At 38.4% G+C, this 19,493-nt stretch overlaps 1 protein-coding gene across 2 annotated transcripts; it reads right to left on the bottom strand.

The window, feature by feature from the left end:
• Positions 1–12,063, bottom strand: paip2b (poly(A) binding protein interacting protein 2B). 2 transcript variants are annotated; one of them, XM_074662398.1, is made up of 4 exons: positions 11,819–12,063; positions 2,879–3,045; positions 591–773; positions 1–495 (listed from the first exon to the last, which is right to left on the bottom strand). In XM_074662398.1, exons 2-4 carry the CDS (start codon positions 3,032–3,034, stop codon positions 439–441), a joined length of 396 nt encoding a protein of 131 aa, XP_074518499.1. In that variant the 5' UTR covers positions 3,035–3,045; positions 11,819–12,063; the 3' UTR covers positions 1–438. The 2 variants fall into 2 exon arrangements, with proteins under 2 accessions (XP_074518499.1, XP_074518498.1); XM_074662397.1 differs by lacking the exon at positions 11,819–12,063 and adding an exon at positions 9,177–9,348.
• Positions 12,064–19,493: the final 7,430 nt, after the last annotated feature.

Here is a 19,493-nt window from a genome sequence, read left to right as displayed (position 1 = left end):
TTTTTATCGTATTTGGATTTTAGTTCATTTTGGCATCACTTCTTGGTAGCTGCCACAGTGCCAAGGGGACGCCGACGAGCTCTGCACGCTCCGTGAACGTCAGCGCTTTCACCTGAAATGCCGTAATGAGTTAGCGCCCCCTGTAGGGCGGTGCTGGTATTACACCCATCCCCCACCCCTGTTCCCAATGTCCCTCAGTTTACAAGAAACAAACAGGAAATAAAAGATTTAAGAAACAAAAAAAGAAAAGAAAAAGAAATCCCCCCACCCCCCAACTGAGCCGCCAGCACGCCGCTGACTTCAAGTGTGTGCGTGTGTGTGTGTGTGAGAGTAAGTGTGTGTGCGGGCTAGGCCGCCAGAGTCTCTGAGAGTATGCAAGGACAGGTGTGTGTGTGAGTTGGTGTGCGTGTGGAGGCTCCATGGGGGTGAGGGGGACCCCTAGTATTTCTTCCCCGGGATGAACTCCTTCGCTTCAGGATTCAAGATGCTCTTCCTCTGCAGAGAAACAAAAAAACACACAGAGTCAGATCAACGCTCAGCATGACCTCAGGACGACCACCACCGCCACGCTGCACGTGTCTCTGACTCACCGCCACTTCCTCCAGGTTGCTGTGGTGATCGCTGACCGACAGGCCGTTGAGCTGCTGCTGCAGCTGCCCCACCCCCTGGTTGTTGAGGTCACGCGAAGGAATGAACCAATCCTGGTCCTCCTCCTCCAGCATTTCCTGGAAGCAGCGCTCCAAGAACTCCTGCTCCAACAGCTCCTCCTCCACCTGGGAGGCAGGAGGAAACACACAAAGGGGACTTTTCAAAAACTGTTGGGAGCAATAAAAACTCACAGAAAAATAGATCTGAAGAGATTTAATCAGGAAGAAACTGAAAATGAAAAACTGAAGTTACTCATTTATGGCTCAAATCGCTCCATCCTATTAAACATTTCCAAGGAGGTCAGAAAGTGGAAGAACAGACTGTTGATGGTCATCAGTAGGGATGGGTATTGATAAGACGTTATTATTGAGCTGATTCTTTATCGATTCTGTTATCAACTCTTGTTTTTCTGGGTCAACATTTATTTGAGATTATGAGTAAAAAAAATATGGAATTCTTGATATCTGCACATAAAGAAATAAAAATAAAAATGAGTACGTAACGAGATGCTGATATACTGTTTTGTTATGTTAATGCCTGAAGCAGGCCAGCTAATGTCTTAAAGTGGTTATAGCAATAATTTGAGTTGTTTGGAACCTTGCCGTGGTTATAAGCCAGCCATGAGCCTGCACGTAACTTTTCATCTATTACGCCCTTTGGTATTTTGACATTTAGTTTTCAGTAGGGATGGGTACCTTTCATATTTGAAATAATACAGTACTGATGCCCAGTACCTGTCAATCAGTATTAGTACTCAACAGTACCAATTTTCAGTACTTTTGTGCGTTTATGTGGTAATAAATATCAATTTGTTTAACATATCTATTCCTCAATATTTAAACTTGTAATGCTGTGTTCATGTCCAGCATGGAAAATCTCCTACTCTTCCACTCCTTCACAGCCAAAAGGATGCATTTGGGTACCAAAACATGGTACCATTTCATTTTACATTAATCAATACTCTGTACTACAGACAGAATTGGGCCAGTACCTAGAAAAGTACCCAATTCAGTACCCAGCCCCATCTCTTACGCGCAGCAAAGTTCCACCTCAACATGTTCTGTATAGCCGACAGAGAGCTGGAAAAAACACCACGAAGAAGGGCTGGGCGATTATGGTAAAAATAAGAATCCTGATTATTTTAAGTGATATTGAAATCACGATTAAAATTCACAATTATTCATTTATTCAAAAACTTCAGTACTGATTTAAACACAACTTTAAAGAACCAGCAAGTGGCACATACAGTATTATTGATACACATAAGTCACACACACTCGCTGTGGCTGCACATGGAACACAAAAGAGCTATGAAGCACAGGAACTTGCATACATCTACACTGTGTGGCATATTAAGTGTTTTTCTTCGATTATATTGTTTTTATGATTGTCAGATGGCAAAATTGAAATCATGATTAAAATCCGATAAATTGTCCAGCCCTACCACGAAGAAACATCTCCCTCTCCTGCGCTTGCAAGTGTCGGTTCCAAAGACCGTAAAATGTTTCTGTGATGAAAGTCGAAAATTTGTTGTAAAACCAAAGTGACCAATTTATTCTAATTACTAGCATATCCATGCAATGTCCCGTATATGTTAGCATCAAGCTAGCACTAGTTTTGCTACATGGATTTTAGTCCATTAGGAGATGTATAACATGTTGAACAGGAATCTGGTGTGAGACACTAATGTCCATTTCTTTGTGAGTTCACTTCTTCAGAAAAACTTCAAGCTGAAAATCCTAAATTAGAGGGAAACTGTTAGCATCTGCTAATCCAAGATTGCAGGGACAGATAGCTGACGTAAGGTCCAGCAGTTCTGGTATAATGAAAAAACGTGATAAGGGAACCATTAAGCATAAAGGCTGATGATGTCAGTGGACTTAACAGTTTCTTATTGATTCTTGACAGGAACCAGTTTTTGCTACCCATCCCTACTCAGCGATCACCAATCAGAGAAGTAAAAAGACAGCGTAGGCGACACGGGGAGGGTTGAGCCTACAATGTATGAGCGACTTTCAAGACAGGGAGTGAGTAGCATGGATATAAACCAATCACAGCTTCTGGTTCATCACAAATATTGATGTAATGACAATCCAGGAGATCAAAAACTCAAGACCCCAAACACAAACCCTGAATCAGTGTGACCATAAAAAGTTCAGGAGTCCATGTTTGCTTTGTGTCTATGACCCATAAAGCAGGAGAACACACACACACACAGACACACACACACCTGTCTGTTATACTCCTCTTCATTCTCCATCCACATGTACTCAGCGAACGGGTTGGCATCGTTGCCCTCTCCTGCGTGCCCATTAGCCACCGGCTCCTTCCCTCCTTTGTCTGGAGCTCCGCCTCCTGGTGTCTTGGCCACTTCTGGACCGCTCATCTCGGCTGGTTCTGTTCAAAGAGACAATTAATGAGTGGGACAGTTAGGAAAACAGTTTAGCTACTTGTAAAAAAATAGTGGGGATCATGTTAGCGTCATATTTCACTCAGGCGTGCAGGGAACTGTCATTACAGCTGGATTACACCTGAGAGAAGAAAAAATATATCACCCATCCTTTTTTAAGCTGTGCTTTCCAAAATGATCTCACTGCTTCAAATTGAGTCAGAGGCCAAAAGGTTTGTTCATATTTCACAACCAGAATCAATAAATATCAAGGTGCTGGGTCAGAGTTCAGTTCTGAAAGGATCAACTGTTGTAATTTATTAAAAAGTTAAAAATAAATAAATAAAAAGAAGAAAGTCAACTCAAGATTCAAGATTTCCAATCACCAAATTTAAGAAAATTGTAAAATTAAAATTAATTAAATTTAAGATGATATATTTAAAGATATTTGTATTAGCGTTTTTAGTTTTATTTTTTGTTGTTCTGGTAAATTAGGATTAAAAACATCAAGAGCCCAAGAACTATTTCTGCCACAAAAAATATAATAAATAGAAATAAATAGATAAGTAAATTAAAAAAATAAAGTAAATTTTAAAATAAAGTAAAAAAAATAAAAATGAAGAAATAAATAACAAAATAAAAAACAGTAAATGAATGAATAAATAAAAATAAATAAATAAATAAATAAAAAATAAAGCTATTTTGAAAAAGTAAATAAAGAAATACATACAACAAAATAAAAAATAGTTAATAAATGAATAAATAAATAAATAAAACAAAATAAAATAAAGTAAATGAATGAATGAATAAAACATTAATAAAGGCATGAATAAATAAGTGAATAGAAAAAAAATATGTGAATAAATGAAAAAATAAAATAAAATAAAAGAATAAGTAAATAGATAAATAAATGAAATAAAAGAATAATTAAATAAATGAATAAATAAAAATTAAAATAAAATAAAAAAAAAAAATTGGACAACATTCTGGTTGTTTAGAAATCCTGTCAGGCGTTAGAAAAGGATAAAAAAGTACAACATAGTTTAGTAAAATAAAGGACTGTTCCTGCAGCAGACGCAGACCTCCTGCTCTAACCATAAATGCCAGCCATAATGACATAATCTTCAGACTGCCAGCCGAGCTAACAGACAACTCATGACTCAACTGCAGGCCGCAGCGGGACGAGAGGGAAAAAGTAAACGATGATCTCAGCCGAGCTGTGTGCAGAGCTCAGGGGTCAGCCTGATACAGAAACACCACAGGAGTAAAAGCTCCTTCACTTCCAGCTGGTTTAAAGATTCAGGCTGAGTTACACCAACAACAGGTCCTGATGATTCTGCCTCCATCAAAATACCAAAATGATCCTACGTGTGCAGAGCGCAGCTATACGCAGAGACAGTCCAAACACTACGTCCTGTAAAGGCGTTTAACCAGACAGGAAACGTCGTGGCAGGTGAGCCCATCATTCCTTACACCTGTCACACATGTTCTGTGTCACAGCTGAGGGGAAGCGTGGGAACACGTCTGCAGGAGAAAATCAGAACCAGTTTATTTCAGCTCCACATGTCAGAGATGTGAGGCCTGTCCGTGTTTGTTCAAACGCGTTTCAACTGGAGTGAAGGGAAACAGGTTGTATGGACGGGTGTGACGTCGTTCCAGATTTATGTGACTGCTGAACCGTGAGTGTAGAGCCACGTCTGAGATGATTTTCTGTCACAAGAGACATCAAAGTTTTCTGGGTTTTTTTTTTTTTTTTTAATTTAACGGAAATTCAATGCCAGTGTTCAATATTTATTCTATTTTTGTTTATTAATTTGTTTAAAAAAGAACGGAAGGATGTTATTTAAGTTAGCCAAAAAGGCTAATTTTTACTGGCAGTCTCTTCACCAGGTGTTAATTAGCAACACAGAGAAGAGAAACAAATAAAAATAAAAAAATAAACATTATAATAAATATAATAGTAATAATAGTGAAAACAATAATGTAATTTAACAGACCCATTCAAATAACAAAATGAGGATAAACGGATAATGGTATGGGATCTTTTGTCTGAGGTCATTTCTCTGTCTCTGGCATCGTCCCACCCACAACACCATCTGATTAGTTGCACTTGAAGCTATTTTTGGAAAACTCTATTCACTATAGAAAGCTAAAAGGAGCTATTTAATATTTTTAAGTGTTCATTTAACTTTATGGACATGCTGTTGGGCCTGGGAGCTGTTTAATAAACATATGCTTGAAGGCATTAAACAAAGTTAAGTGTTGGAGTTCGTATTATTCAAAATTTTGATGCCAATATTTTCACTTCTACCGTCTAAAATATCAGCTCCAAATATCGGTTATCTGCCTCTTTGACTATGAATATCGGTATCAATATCGGCCCAGACAAAAACTTATCGGTCAATCTCTATAACAAACAACAAAATGACAAGACCAAAATCTTTCACTGATAAAAACTCTGATGCACATATCTGTGTTTTCACGACAAAACAATGTCAGGGTGAAAATGTCACTAATTCAAAATAAAAAAATCGCATTCCTGTGACAGTTTGTTTAGTAAACTACAAATCCTCACTGCCTCTTTAACCTTTTCTTATTTTCATCGTTTTGTTTTGTTTTTTTTCCCCCTGGTGTTTGTCAGCTCCTACGACACAACCAGCTAACAGCTGTCAATGTATTATTAGTTTTAGCTCTGTCAAAAAAACAGTTCATCTCTTCAGACAAAATAAGTTGTAGTTTGATCCATTTAGTTGTCACAAATGAATGTAGTGTCAGTTCTATTCTATTTGTTTGCAACTTCTATACCTGGAATGTACTGTATTCATTAATTGGTAAGCTTAAGCTCTGATGAATTCTTAATTTAAGTAATAAAAAAAATGGTGTATTACTTTGTCAACTTAGTTATAGACAAAAGTTGGGACTATTTTTTAATGCTCATCCATATGATACTGAATTTAGAGTTATTCAACATTTCTATGTCAGACTACGCTCCCTAGAAATGTCCCTAATCATTTATTTCACAGTTTAGACAAAATTTAAAAGAATTATGGCTCAAAAATCCCTGTAACAAAGCTGACACATTAAAGTGACATATCACCCAAATTACCCAATGTAAAACTAATTATTGCTTTAAATTAATGTAAAATTAATAAGTTTATCCTTTGGGCTAATCAAAGATTCAATATCGAGTGTTGCTATATTTGCTGCAATAGGTGTTATGTTTACGTTTTTATCTCGGAAAAAGGAGCCTAGCATCGTTCATTCATATGCACTGCCTATTACTTACCATTAAATATTAGCAGTTAGCGCAACTGCAAGCACAACAGCATTACATTAGAAGGGAAATAATGCAAAACAAATCTACTGAGGCTTCACATAAACAGATGTCAACACTTGTTAAAACCCTTAAAATGAACATTTGTTTGCCTCAGTGTAGTAATTTAATGTTAATAAAGGTTTAGAATAACAGAACTGACAGAAATGTACGGAAGCGTATTGCATTCACTTGAAGGAAAAAAAACTCAGGTTTTTCAGAGTAATTTATTCTTTGGTTTGTTTTATTGTGGTAATTAATTTTGCTTTTCTGATTAATATTTTTTATTGGTTTGTTTTTTGTTAGAATTATTTCTGTTTTTATGAGTAATTTTTTTTCTGTTTTCAAATTACTTTTTTCCTGTTTTTAGGAGTAATTTTTTTTCCTGAAGTATGGAGCTACTTAAGCTGCGTTTCCACCAAGCAGTACGGGTCGGTTCAGTACGGTTTGGGACGGTTTGGGACAGTTAAGTCTGATCCCGTTTGCGTTTCCACAGCAAACTGTACCCTCTCGTGGTGGGCGGCGTGTAAGCCGCATGCCGGAAGCCGCAGCTGGTAAACAATAGCGCGACGCCGTAGCAGCTTACCCCGCTATTAAATCCAACAAAGAAGAAAACGCGACACAGTAAACAAAGAGCACGGATAGAAGACATGCAGCATTTCGTCCTCTCTGTGATTTTCATGTAACTCTCTGTTACAAAGTGCAATCAAGCTTCGTTTCAAAGAAGTCTGTGTGCCGCCAGGAGAAATGCAGCCGCTGTCGGGGTGAGTGACGATTCTTTTGACCAATCAACGGTCTGCAGTGTGTTGCTCCACCTCCCGAGAGCGGATCGGTTCAGTCTGGCACCCATACGAAAGGGTCCCAAAAAAGTGGGACGGCTCGTCTCGGTTTTTAGGGATCCGTCCCGGGATGAGTGTGTGGAAACGCCGCTAAAAGCGCACCGTACCGAGACGAACCGACCCGGACTGCTTGGTGGAAACGCGGCTTTAGAAATCCGGTGAGAACCTCCAACCTGCAGACAACCCCCGTGGATGTGTGGTGGCTCCTGTGTCCCACACTGATCAGAGATCCTGTTCGGCACATATATGCCTTATCCTTAACTTTCTACCGGTCCGTACCGGGTCAATAAAGGTAAAGTATCAGCCACGCACAGGGTATGATACCCTTGTTATGTTTTCGACTTTATCCTTATATAAGCCTCATGTTCAATGTAATACTTAAGGAATAGACAAAGATGGGGCATTAAAAAAATGCATTGCTTCTACATTGGAAAGCTGGTAGAAAGTTAAGGATAAGGCATATATGTGCTGATCAGGATCTCTGATCTGTGCGGGACACAGGAGCCACCACACATCCACGGGAGTCGTCTGCAGGTTGGAGGTTCTCACGGGATTTCTAACTAGCTCGATACTTCAGGAAAAAAAAAAATTACTCCTAAAAAAATAATAATAATAAAAATTGAAATAAGTGTAACAAAAAAACAAACCAAAAAATAATATTAACCAGAAAAACAAAATTAATTACCACAAGAAAAGATTATAAAAACAGATACAACTATAACAAAAAACAAACCAATAAAAAAAATATGAATCAGAAAAACAAAATTAATTACCACAAAGAAATTACTCATAAAAACAGAAATTATAACAAAAAACAAACCAATTAAAAAATATTAATCAGAAAAACAAAATAAATTACCACAAAAATAAATCATAAAAACAGAAATAATTATAACAAAAAACAAACCAATTAAAAAAAATAATAATCAGAAAAAATTAATAATTACCACAAAAAAATAACTCATAATAACAGAAAAAAATATTTTAAAAAACAAACCAATAAAAAAAATTAACCAGAAAAACAAAATTAATTTCCACACAAAAAAAAAAAAAAAAAAAAAAAAAAAAGAATAAATTACTCTGAAAAACCTGAGTTGTTTTTTTTTTCTTCAAGTGAATGCAACACGCTTCCGTAGATATGCAATGACTTTTTAATTAATGAAATTTGACTTAACGAGTGTAGGGGTGTTTTTCTCTGGCTAAAGGTCCATGGAAATGCCAGCTAACCCTGACTCTCACATAAGACAGCCTCAGAAAGCGTCAAGAAACGTCGTGTACCCTTGCGTGAAATTACGTATTTAATCTGAAATGCCATGCAATGAAAAGAAGGACTGTGTTTAACCACAGCTCCGTGTTTTTCTCCACTAACTGTGTGTACAGTGTGCTTTAAAAGCTCGGTTTAAATCGCTACATCATGGATTATGTAATGAATCAGTCGCCGTACAGTGTGTAACTGTAGCTGTGTCCTAGTGGCGTAGCGCCGTCTACCGTCTTCAAAGGGCTAACCTGCTAAACCAGGTGTCCGGGCCTACCTAGAAAAGTTGATGACTGAATCGGATGGCTTGAGCCACGGTGATGCTAAGTGGCTAGTTGGCTAAAAGATTCAGATAGCTGTACTGTCAACGAGCGGGCCTAAGGTGAAAGCTACCAGCAACAACAAAGGGTATAGCTGGGTAGCTCGGGCTATTAGAGGAAAGTCGTCAACACAATAAACGATAAATAGGTCGAATGCAGATAATGTAGCGATAAACAGCGGATGCTACACTCAGTTGTTACACGTACACTGTGCACCGAGGTCAAACTCCATTCCCGTCTGGATGCTTGAGGGCCAAACAAAGTCGGCTGCTCCGCTATCAGCTAGCACGCTGCTACAGCATGGCAGCATCAGTAAGCAGGTCAACAAGCCTCCGCCTCTGAGATTACAACATCTCTGCACACTCTGCGAAATAAATCAGTCACATCTCGAGGCTTCAAAAGTTCACATTACCTGGCATTTCGCTCTCGGTGTTCGCTTCTGAGTGTTACGTTACACGAACTTAATGCAACAACACGGCGAAGACTGCGTATTCGTCGTTTCTCCACTGAGGATTACCCTGTGCTGCGATGCAACGTAGCTCAATATAGCTAAATCCCGTTAGCCACCTTGCTAACGTTAGAAAGCTGAGGCGGTCACGTGGCCCGATGTTGCATTCAAGTTCTTTCAAGGCTGTAGGACATCCCAGTTTTCTTAAAGAGACAGTTCAGTTTTTTTGAAGTGGGGTTGTTTGAGCTCTATGTGACCACTAAGGACATTAGATACAGTTTTTTTTGTTGTTGTTTTTTAAAATTTTAAAAAAAAAATTATTTCGAACATGAGGTCAAAGTGAAATTTCTGTCAAAGACAGAAACAAATACAAACAAACAGACATTATCTAATGACATATTCGAAAAGGAGTGGGATGAAGTATGAACTTATTAATTCCCACCCCTTTACCAAACAATTATTTATAAACAGATGCAGATGTTATGCACTCAAACATAGACAACTATGTCCATGCACCCTTGTTTAATGCTTGGACATTGCAACAGAAAACTTCTATCCAATTAATTAACAGTAGAAAGTTGTCTCCTCTTCCTCAGTAAGACACAGACTGTAATCGATGGTGACGAGGAAATAGGTGCTAACAGGGTAAGATGGTACCAAATTCAAAGGCTATTTTCTCTGCCTACAAGAACTAAAATCAAAAAGTAATACCACAGTTTAAGAGTGCGCTATATAAAATATTTTTTAAGTGCATTAAGTCTTCGGAAATATAAACATTTATCTGGACCTAACTAACTGGTCATGTATCCTTCCGCGCAGCGCTAGTGCGCTCCTTCCCCCCTCCTCCTTCCAGCTGTAGGGAATGTAAACAAGCTATGCTTCGAGCGCTGGTTTTAGCCTCGTGTAAGTTTGATCAAGTATCGTAATTCTTTTGTTTGTACTCTAAGGATTGTGAGGCAGCGTAGGAAATTCAAAATGAGTGACTATGACAGCGACGATGAAGTTCCATTCACTTTGGAACCAAAAGGATACCTGTATGAACCGGAGCACACAGAAGAAGAGCTGCTACAGATGGAGACTGAAAGGAATACAGAGGAAACATCCACAAATCCAAAGAGCTCATACAACCCCACTTCAATGACTGTTGAGACGCACCATTTGTGTCAAAAATATGTCGTCATGCACACTGTCTGTCTACTGTGCATATGACATGACATTTGTCTTTGTCTATTGAATGTTGAACTGATCTTGTTTCATTTAAATGTGACGTTGCATCGTGTCATCATGATGTGTCGTCTAAATGTGCCAAGTTGTAATGCTTTGCGACTGCACGTCCTGTCACTACCAATAACTGTACAAAATAAAAATCAATACAAAACTAAGATTACTTTTATTATAATTTTATCAAAGTATCAGCTGCTATATTCTTAGCGCATAGCAACAACATCGTCAAACGACAGGAACCAGGAACAGACAGCTAGAATGCAAAAAAATAACTAACCTTATTTGACCTTATTCTGGTATGAATAAACGGTTAACGTTGCATGATGATGGATCAAAAGTCTAAACAAGACAAGTACCATGAATCATTGACCCTCAACTGATTTGACATCTTTGACCATGTAGAAAATCCCAACGCAGCTGGCTGAGAAATTACCATTTAATTCTGCTGTTGAATTCATGAGATGGTTTGCCTTGAGCTGTAAGATATTTCAATCTTGATTTAATTATTCAGAAAAAAAGTAAATATCAGAAACCCCTTGAAATCAGACTTTTGTCACTTTTTGCTTTTGCTACTAAACATATTTAATTTTTGGTCGGCGTGACGCTATGCAAAAAGAATAGTATGAAAGATTAGAGCCTAATGGACTGTTTAACCTTCATTTTACAGCCTAAGGTTGTAACTAATGCAGGTTTGAATTGATCGTTTTGCAACACGCGTAAGCAACCTTCAAAAAAACGAGGCTCCAGATGGGTCATTGAACGCATCATATGAACAAACATCCCCCAAGCCCCGCTCCACCACCACCACCACCGCTGGATTCTTCACTCACTTCCAAAACATAAATGCCTGCGTGGCTCCAGGATTGAAGCAGCTTTTGTCTATGGATAACAGATATTTGGACTCTCTGTTATTGATTTTCTTATTAGGCGAAAGTAGCAACTATTACATGATGACAACACGTTACTACGTTACGGAGGCTTTACATGACGTTACACACAACCAAATGAAGAAAATACACTTTCAGTTACATATTATTTACAGATTAAACCTTCATTTAAGTCAACTGGATATGTTTTAGTGTCATGCTTTGTCACAGGAAAACTTTATGAAATGTTAACTAAGACGTTAAATTGTTTGAAATGCTCCTTTTGATGCATATTTGTATGTTTTCCTGTGATTTTTGGCTCAAACATGAGAACTTCCGCAGTGAAACTTCCAGTCAATAATTGGTATGAAATTGAGGCTGAGAATTAGAGTTAGAAACAAAACGACGTGAACAAAAGTTTGTTTACGTTGATTGTACTTAATGTCTCCTCCTTTTTTTATTGTGTACAGTGAGAGTCAGCTTCCCCCATCCACTCCAGCCAATAACAACACTCACCACACAACTTCAAGAGCAAACAGGGGGAATCCGCAAACCAGCTGTCGGGGGGGAAACGTCTCTTTTTCCGGTCCAAGATGTCACCAGAAAGCGACAAAGCCAAGTAATTCCTCTACAAACTCCTCTTCACCGAACCAACCCGTGTCCCATTGGACGGTTCGCTCGCGTTGAGGTCCAAAAATAAGATTTATCCACTGTTTCTCTGCTCAGACGTCGAGGGGGAACCTTGTGTCGTGGTAGTGTTTTTTTCCACCAGCTGCACGCTGCGCTCATTGGTTGGAAGCCACGTCACTCAACTCCTCCTCGCGATCCGGTTCGTTCGGACAACCACAAGCCCCGCCCCCTGCGCTGTAGTCACGTCAGTAAACAAAATATAACCCACTTTTTCTCGGTGCTCCCCCTTTTTCTTATCAATGTGAACAGTTAATATTTGACAACGTGGCTGTTTTAACAAGGTTCGACCTTTTTCTAACGTTTACATTTATGTTCGCTGTTTCTTTGAGGTTGGAGAAAAAAACAAGACAACCAAAGCAGATGAAACGATCAGGCTCCGTAAGTTTGAAACCTCCTTAACATTTTTGTAACGAAGTTACATGGTGAAATTTTATGTTATAAAGGCTGGTTCAGCAACAAAAAAATAAAAAATTTACAGTTGTGATATTTATTTCATAACAGACCAACTTTGTAAAAAAAAAAAAAAAAAAAAAAAAACAAGAGAATTAGGGTCACTGAAAGAAAAACATATACGTCCTTTTTTTCTAAAAAAAAAAAAAAAAAAAAAGAGGAATTCGGACTTTTTTTTTCTCGGAATTCTGACTTTTTACTTAGAAAATATAGTAACCAAAAAAATTGGATTTTTTTCAGTGACCCTAATTCTCTTTGGTACTTACCTTGTTGCTAACAATATATTGTTTTTTTCTGTTTATCTGTATTTTATTTGGTTGAAGTGCCAAAAGATATTTGTATATTTGTGTGTATCTATGTGTATTTTTAGTTCTTGTCTCTCGGAGCACCACTGGACAAGCCCCTTTGGGTTTTATTGGCCATTCCTGCACATCTCTCAATGTTCCTGTTTGTTGTTTTGTCCAGTTTTGTTTGGTTCTTTTACCAAATCATTATGTATGGTTCATTTCATGTTTCATTTTTTTTAAATGCCCAATAGAAATAAATAAATAAATAAATAAATAAATATTTTTTTTTATAATTTATTTTTTAAATTTAATTAATTAATCAATTAATTAAATCAAAAAATATGTTTTAAAAAGAAAATGCTAATGACAATTTTACTTTTATTTTTGTTTTGAAAATCCTTAACATTTTTTAAAAAAAATCCTCGTTATTAAAGCTTAACAATATCTTATTTACGTTTATATCAGAAATCTTTATTGAGTTTTATTCCCCAGAACCTGATAACATGTTCACAACATCTACGTGTGACTACAACTTTTACAGTGATAAAACATAAGTCCAGTCAAAAGAGTAAATATTATATGTGAGTGAAAACAAGAGAGGGGATGTATTACCCTAGATGTACAGCAGAGGGCGTCTGTCACTCACTCTGGTTGCCTGGCAGTGGTGGTGTGTCCATAGGCAGACTCACTTCAATGAAAATGTATCATTGCTGAGGTTAGGGTCGGACACTCATGCAAGTAAAAAAAAAACAAAAAAAAAAAACGACAGTTTGGGAGTCAAAGTTTTTTTTTCTTTTTCTTCCTCTTTTTATTTTTTATTTTATTTTATTTTATTTTATTTTTAAACAGTTTTTTTGTGGCTGTAGGTGTCAGGCTGATTTCAAAAGCAGCAATATGAATGCAAAAGCCACAACACAACAGAAGTTAGGAGGACAGTTTTCCTAACGGACACTATGGTAAATATAGCTTTAGTGCTAACGTTATTGATTCATAAAGCTTAATACAAGATGACATAATTTTTCGTTAAATAAAAAGAAATGAAGGATATTAAAAAGCGAGATCCATACAAAGCTTTATTTATCATAGATTAAGTTAAAAAAGAAAATTATTTACTTACTTCACAACTTTTCTGTGTCTGTTGGGATAACTGACCTTTTTAACTTTCGTTGCGTCATCGCTTTTTGCCACCGTAGTCTTAAAATGCTTAACGTTTGAATTAAAGAAACAAAAAGGCAAAGAAAACAATCTGAATATTTGAAGTTTCAAGAGAGCATCTGAAGAGTTAGCGTTCAACAGTCACATTGGACTTCTCGATCGTCTGATGTTGTTCTCTAAAAGCTGAAAACATGTGAGTGTAACATGTTTCCTCTGTGGTTCATATTTTCTCTGTTTCTCAGCTGAGTCTGAGATTTATTGAAAGTGAAGAAGAGGTGGGGACACGAAGGCAGAGCCCAACAACACCAGATGTGTCTGTGAGTCTGCTGTAACATACAGGCTTCATGGTTTTTAACTACGGCTGCAGCTCTGTTCATGAATGACAGTCTGGGGATGGAGGGTGGATGAAAAACATCCAACACTGGAGATAAACCTCACAGCCCACACCCACAGACACAGCCAAGTTTAAGTTACAGTCAAAGGGAGGTGGTCCATTGTAACTCCCCCCACCTCCCCCACCTCCTCCTCCTCCTCCTCCCAGCAGTCCCTTTCTGCCATAAATCTCCTCTGTCTGTGCTATTGAATCATAAATCATAAATTCCCTTCCTGTACTTCTCTCTTTATCACACAATAGCCCAGACTCAGAGAGTGTGTGTGTGTGTGTGTGTGTGTGTGTGTGTGTGTGTGTGTGTGTGTGTGTGTGTGTGTGTGTGTGTGCACATTCACAGGCATACACACAAGCACTCAGTGTGTCCTATAACACACCCTTTCATTGAGCTGGGAAGAAAGAGGTGTGTTACCCACCCAAACGCCGCAGACTGCTTTAGATATATGCCTGATCATAATCCACACTTCATATTACAGGTTACACGTTAGCTAAAGGCTAAAGGAGCTAATCTGTTTGTGCTAATACTGATTCTAACTCACAGTCAGCAGTTATTCTGCAGTGGTCTGTTCAAACTTGAGAGTCTATCAATAAAATGAAGAGTGAGGTTACGTTAGCTCTGATTACACATTACAGACACGTCTTAGAGCACTGGGCTGCCGATAGCACTACGCATAGCCAGCTACTACAACGTTAGCTTGGTGTCGTGTTTCAAAGTGTAGCGCTACATAACTGTACAGATAAATACCTTACCTCGTCCCGTTGTATCCAGTAAAAATTTGTCTTGAACAAAGAAAATTTGTTTCGATCCTATCTCCATTTATTCCAAAACAAACACACACCTAGCTAAAAGTAATTTACAACAGTGAGCATGAGACTCCGGGCCACAAGGTGGCGAGGCAGCATCCTCCTCATCACATCTTTAACAGACCTTTTGTTAAGCTTAGAAAAACAAATAAATAAGTGATAACTAGTTTTCTCACTTAAATGCTAAGCTAAGCTAACTGACCAGTGCTACTGTACTTAAACCCAGAAAAAATGCTATGACACAAAACTGCCACAACAGAACAAACAGGCCACACCGCTTTGTTACAGTGTTTAAAGAGGTTTTGGGAGCATCAGCAATTTTTTGCAACTTTTACTTTGCTACATCAAAAACAAAGAAATGTTACTTCGTTTAGAATAGAAATAGAGTAGAATACAAAATACTTTATGTATCCCTGGGGGGAATTTTGGGGGGAGTCACAGCAGCAATCAAGAAAACAAAAGTAAGAAAGTGTATAGAAAGTGCAAAAATGTCCATAAGAAAATAGATGCTGACAGCTTGTCCATCATTGTCCAGTCAGCCAGCCTCCACTGGTATTCCCTCTGTTGCTGGGTTAGCATGGCTAGCTCGTCCATGTTATTGGAGATAGATCTTACGTTCCCAATAACGATGGATGGAAGGACAGGTCCATGTCGTCACTTCTTAGCTCACACCTGAGAACCAGCACGTCGTCCTCACCTCCTTCTCCTTACCTTGTGGGAAACATCCGGCCTTGCACCAGTTAGCATTGACATGCTACAGGCTGCTAACAGCTGAGTTCAAATGTAAACAATGCAGCCATGGTTACATGTAGGATCTCCAGACAAACACAGGAGAAAAAGTAGTAAAAATATCAAATGTCCACGACCAAAAAATGAAAACCCTTTCTTTGTACTTTTACTTTGATACTTAAGTACTGTTAATTTGAGCTACTTTAAAACTTTTACTCAAGTTTGACTTTCAATAACTTCTTGCTCCACTGATACTGTGAATTCAACAGAGGCTGTGTCCAGGAAGGATGTAGCAGGTCCCCCTTCATCTGGTGGTCTGGATTGTGGTCTATCCAGAGGAGTCTGAGGAGTAGTGCTGTGTGTGTTTGCATGCCTGCATGTGAATATTTTGGGTGTGTTTCCGTTGCTTGAGGACTTCCAGGGTCCCAGAGATAATGTGGGATTCATGAGAGGAATGCTGCGCAGGGGTTCCTTCCTGTCACCTGACTCCATCACTTCCTGTGTTAAACTTCCTGCGTCTGGACCTCCAAGAAGAATGACGAAACCGCACCTCCACCCGGACCCAGGATTTATGTTTCAGCCCAGGGCTCCTGAGGTGATGGGGTTTGGTTTGAGGGTTCGATCGACTGATTCCTGCTCGTTAATGTAAATTAGTCGACTAGCTAATAGGTTGTTAATCAAACAGGTTGAATAAGGATGCACAAAGTGTGAGGGATGTAAACAAAGAGGAAAGATGTAAAGAGGAAAGAAAAGAAGCAGCAGAGCAGAAAAAGGAGGCAGAGAAAGGTGATGGCAGGAGCCGTATGGGGCCTCTCAGCTTTTAGGCAGCGAGGGGAGACATGCCAGGTAATAGCTTCCAGACACACACACACACTCACACACACACACACACTTGCACACACACACTAATTCGATTTGGAAATCTGACAGCACAAGGAAACTGAGACTATGTGAAAGTGTGTGCCTATACCAGGGGCCTTTTCTTTCACACACTCTGGCTTTCTCTGCCCGTTGGGAGCAGGGCCAGGTTTGGCTAATGTGTGTGTGTGTGTGTGTGAGTGTGTGTGTGTCATTCTATGCTTTGGGGGTAAATGTATGCTTTCAATCACAGCTCTCAAGGGGAGAAACAAACTCTGGAAAGTTCCCCAAAGTGGGACGGTCCTGGAGGCTGCTCAGATGTGGTGACGGAGTGGTAGTTTGTAAAATAATCAACCCACAGCTTTAACCACATTAGTTGTTGTTTGTCAACAAAACTCTGACAGGATAAGATCAAACAAACAATCAACAACCCCATACATGGACTGGTTGACTTTGATCTTTTTGCTCATGTTTAAGCAAATTTTCCATGTTTTATCCTTAAGCTCATGTTTTAGCAAGTTGTCCATGTTTTAGAAATTTGCCCATGTTTTAGCCTTAAGCTTATGTTTAATCCTTCAGCTCATGTTTAAGCAATTTGTTCATGTTTAAGCCTTTAGCTCAAGGGTTAGCCTTGAGCTTGTTTTTTATCCTTTTGCCCATGTTTTGGCCATTTGTTCATGTTTGAGAAATTTTGCCCATGTTTTAGCCTTTAGCTCATGTTTTAGCAAGTTGTCCATGTTTTAGCCTTAAGCTTATGTTTTAGCCATTAGCTCATGTTTAATCCTTAATTTCATGTTTAAGCAATTTGTTCATGTTTAAGCCTTTAGCTTGTTTTTAGCCTTGAGCTTATCTTTTATCCTTTTGCTCAAGTTTAAGCAAATTTCCTGTGTTTTAGCCTTTAGCTCATGTTTAAACAAATGTCCTGTGTTTTAGCCCTTAGCTCAAGTTTAAACAATTTGTCCATGTTTAAGCTTTTAGCTTGTGTTTTAGCCTTTAGCTCATGTTTTAGTTATTTGTCCATGTTTTAGCCTTTAGCTCATGTTTTAGGAAGTTGTCCATTTTGTAGCCATTAGCTCATGTTTTGGCCATTAGCTCATGTTTAATCCTTAAGTTCATGTTTTCAGCAATTTGTTCATGTTTTAGCCTTTACCTTGTTTTTTTTTATAGCCTTGAGCTTATTTTTTATCCTTTTGCTCAAATTTTAGCAAATTTCCTGTGTTTTAGCCTTTAGCTCAAGTTTAAGCAAGTTGTCCATGTTTAAGCTTTTAGCTTGTGTTTTAGCCTTTAGCTCATGTTTTAGTTATTTGTCCATGTTTTAGCCTTTAGCTCATGTTTTAGCCTTTAGCTCATGTTTTAGGAAGTTGTCCATGTTTTAGCCTTTAGCTCATGTTTTAGGAAGTTGTCCATTTTGTAGCCATTAGCTCATGTTTTGGCCATTAGCTCATGTTTAATCCTTAAGTTCATGTTTTAGCAATTTGTTTACGTTTTAGCCTTTAGCTCATGTTTTAGTTATTTGTCCATGTTTTAGCCATTAGCTCATGTTTACTCCTTAAGTTTATGTTTTCAGCAATTTGTTCATGTTTTAGCCTTTACCTTGTTTTTTTTATAGCCTTGAGCTTATTTTTTATCCTTTTGCTCAAATTTTAGCAAATTTCCTGTGTTTTAGCCTTTAGCTCAAGTTTAAGCAAGTTGTCCATGTTTAAGCTTTTAGCTTGTGTTTTAGCCTTTAGCTCATGTTTTAGTTATTTGTTCATGTTTAGCCATTAGCTTATTTTTTTATCCTTTAGCTCATGTTTTACCAATTTGTCTTTGTTTTAGCCTTTTACCTTTTTTAGCCTTGAGCTCATGTTTTAGCAAATTTTCAATGTTTAAGGCTGTAGCTTGTGTTTTAGCCTTTAGCTCATGTTTTAGCCTTGAGCTTATTTCTTATACTTTAGCCAATGTTTTAGCAAATTGTTTATGTTTAAGCTTTTAGTTTATGTTTTAGCCTTAAGCTCTTTTATGAGCCATCAGCTTGTGTTTTATCATTTAGCTCATGTTTCAGCCTGTATCTTATCTTTTAGCTTTTAGTCAGCGTTTTAGCCTTTAGCTCGTGCTCTATCTCTCTCCTGTTTATCTTTCTTCTGCTCTCCTGTCCTTTTTCTGTCTGACAGTTAGGCTCCAGTGTCCACCATCACTACTAAATTAATCACAGGAATCGTTTTCAGCAGAGAAAATCACAGATCTCTCTTCTCTCTACAAAACGTCGTCAGCCGGCGTGTTGATGTCATAGAGACTTAGACGTACCATAAATTGATCCAGTCCTATGGTCGCTTCGAAATACTATAGAGTAATAACTTATACTGGTGCTGATAATCTCATTTTACAGTTTGGATTACGATCAGGCAGAAAACTAGAAGGAAGATTTCTTCAAGATCCCTTTCAAACGAGAAACAAAGAAGAAAGAGAAACAGAGAGAAAAGACGTGACAGTTACAGAGGCAGGGTCCGTGTAGAGGAGTGGGAGGAGAAAGAGGGACCTAACGGGGATACACTGCCTGCTCAGGAATACTCCACCCTTAGTCTAACACACACACACACACACACACACACACACACTCACAAAAACACACAGCAATCTCCCAGTGTGGTAAATCCCCCAGCATTCCCCCCGCATGTGCTGTCACAGCCCTCCCACTCCTGCAACTGGTCTAAGTGAATTTCTGTGTGTGTGTGTGTGTGTGTGTGTGTGTGTGTGTGTGTGTGTGTGTGTGTGTGTGTGTGTGTGTGTGTGTGTCACCACTATTTTTTTGACATTCTTTCGTGGAGCAGAGAGGCAGAGAGGCGGTGAG

The sequence above is a fragment of the Halichoeres trimaculatus genome, unplaced genomic scaffold, assembly GCF_033239565.1.
Source record: "Halichoeres trimaculatus isolate MK-OKI-2021-1 unplaced genomic scaffold, fHalTri1.1 fHalTri1_scaffold_22, whole genome shotgun sequence".
NCBI classification, from domain to species: domain Eukaryota; kingdom Metazoa; phylum Chordata; class Actinopteri; order Labriformes; family Labridae; genus Halichoeres; species Halichoeres trimaculatus.
This window is presented reverse-complemented; position numbering and strand designations above follow the sequence as displayed.

What these genes read in the sequence shown, in the direction of transcription:
- paip2b (XM_074662397.1), bottom strand. An exon ending in AAGAGGAGTATAACAGACAG is followed by an intron (nt 774 to 2,878) that starts GTGTGTGTGTGT and finishes CCTGCCTCCCAG; the next exon opens with GTGGAGGAGGAGCTGTTGGA. An exon ending in GCAACCTGGAGGAAGTGGCG is followed by an intron (nt 496 to 590) that starts GTGAGTCAGAGA and finishes GTTTCTCTGCAG; the next exon opens with AGGAAGAGCATCTTGAATCC.